The sequence below is a fragment of the Egretta garzetta genome, unplaced genomic scaffold, assembly GCF_000687185.1.
Source record: "Egretta garzetta isolate BGI_Z169 unplaced genomic scaffold, ASM68718v1 scaffold215, whole genome shotgun sequence".
NCBI lineage: Eukaryota > Metazoa > Chordata > Aves > Pelecaniformes > Ardeidae > Egretta > Egretta garzetta.
In genome coordinates this window covers 7278922-7280699 of record NW_009259719.1, presented here as the reverse complement: position 1 = coordinate 7280699, position 1778 = coordinate 7278922, and the positions used below count along the sequence as shown (strand labels likewise).

The window sequence follows — 1778 nt, the reverse complement described above, 5'->3', positions numbered from 1 at the left end:
CTACGATGAATGGCAGGGACCCCGCTGCAACACCCAGCGCTTCGCTGAGTGACCTACCCCCCTGCACCGGGGTCTCCGGGGCGGGCAGGGTGACACCACCCTGTGCCTCCAGCACCCTCGCTGTGGGGTTGGGAACCTGACCATGGCACCACTAATAAAACTGGTAGGCACCCACAAGCATCTCTTTGTCTTCTGCCACGGCATGTTTTGGGGTGGGAGGGTCCCCCAGCGACACTGGTGGTGCCTTGCGATGCTGCCAAGGCTGGTGCATTGGGTCTGGGAGTGTAACGCCTCAGAGAAGTCAGAAAAAAAAAAAAGACAAAAATTTATGGGAAAAGACATAGGAAGGGGGGTAGTGGGGGAGGAGGATGAGGAAAAGGGGAACTGATGGGGAGCGGCCAGCAATGGGAGGCGAGAGGGATGAAAAGATATGGCTGCAGCTGGAGGTGTGTGGGTCCCCTGCCCCTCCACAGGCATAACATGCTGCAGTGTGAAACCAGCGTCCCCGCTTTGATTGTCTCCTGGATCATTTATGCACACCAGTTTAACCCTGGAATGATACGCAAGATCACCGATTTCTGTAACCCAGGCTACTGAATCAGCAATGCCTATTTTAAAGTGATCGGGAGAAGGCATGAGGTGACACATTGCACCTTCAGTCCAGCTTAGATGAAGATGTTGGCATCTTCATCTGGATGTTCAATGTGGGGTGGGGGAATCACATACTCAGTGTTCTGATTTTAGGCCCTAATTTGGGCAATCTCTCTGTGATGGGACCGTGCTGCATAGCGCTGCACGTTTACCGGGGACTTATAAACTTGCACCTTTATTTCTTACGCTGGTTAACGTAAACCACTGCAAAGCACAGACCATCCTCTGCAGCACGTGTGGCAAGCCATCGCTCATGAAGAAATTAACCCCCTGCTCATTAAAAAGGAAGGCCAGCATGAAGCAGCAGCTTGTTTAGATGCTTCAGTTAAATCCTCTTTGCTAAACTGTGTCTTGGTAAATGCTCGTATCAGAGATTCTTCCTGCAGTTCCCGGGCAATGAGTTGACTCCTCCTGGTAAAAGCTGAGCCATGGTCCTGTGGCCCAGCTGTGTCATCTGAAAAATCCCAGGACTTGTGAGATCCTGGTTTCCTGGGACGGCCTTGGGACAATGTCTCTGCAGGAGAGAGGAGCTCTCATTCATAGATGTCACGAGGAAGAGCATCCCTGGTGCATGCACCGTGCAACCCTCATCCTGCCTTTTACTCGCTAGTGCTGAGAAATCAGGCTGGGCTCTTCACCAGAATGGGTGGCAGATACGTTGCTTCTGTGGGTGGTGAAACAGGAACTCAAACTGGGGTTGTGCTGTGCAAATAGGAGAGGACAACTGGGAAAGGTTTATTGTCCAAACAGTTTATTACCAATTCTACTAGGCTGTGTTTCTTACCAACTCTATCAAGCTCTATCTATTGACAACGCTATTAATGAGACACTATTGACTTGCTGCTGACTCTGTGCTCTCCCTAGGGTGTGCTGTACTGGGGTCCATCAGCAGTGCTGGGGGTGCAGGTGCAGGTGGGGCAGTGGGGGACTGTTGGGCTTTGGCCATGGGGTGACCTTGGCCTCGGCAGAGCTGAGGCTGCTGCCAGCACGGGTATTGCAAGCAGCGGAGGAGTAGGGGCAGCTTGCTGGAGGCCGTCTGGGGTTTGGCTGCTGGGGAGCTGTAGGAAGAAGAGGGCCAGAGGTGTGAAACTCTCACTGCCTGCTGCTCTGGCAGGCTACGGAGGGGG

The 1778-nt window shown here is 53.0% G+C and overlaps 1 protein-coding gene across 1 annotated transcript in view; it reads left to right on the top strand.

Annotated features, from left to right (window-relative positions):
* HYAL1 (hyaluronidase 1) overlaps positions 1-1778 on the top strand; it is a 4067-nt gene that overhangs the window by 1984 nt on the left and 305 nt on the right. The window contains exon 4 of the mRNA XM_009639278.2: positions 1516-1563. Coding sequence (XP_009637573.1) covers positions 1516-1563 — 48 coding nt within the window. The remainder of the gene's footprint in view (positions 1-1515; positions 1564-1778) is intronic.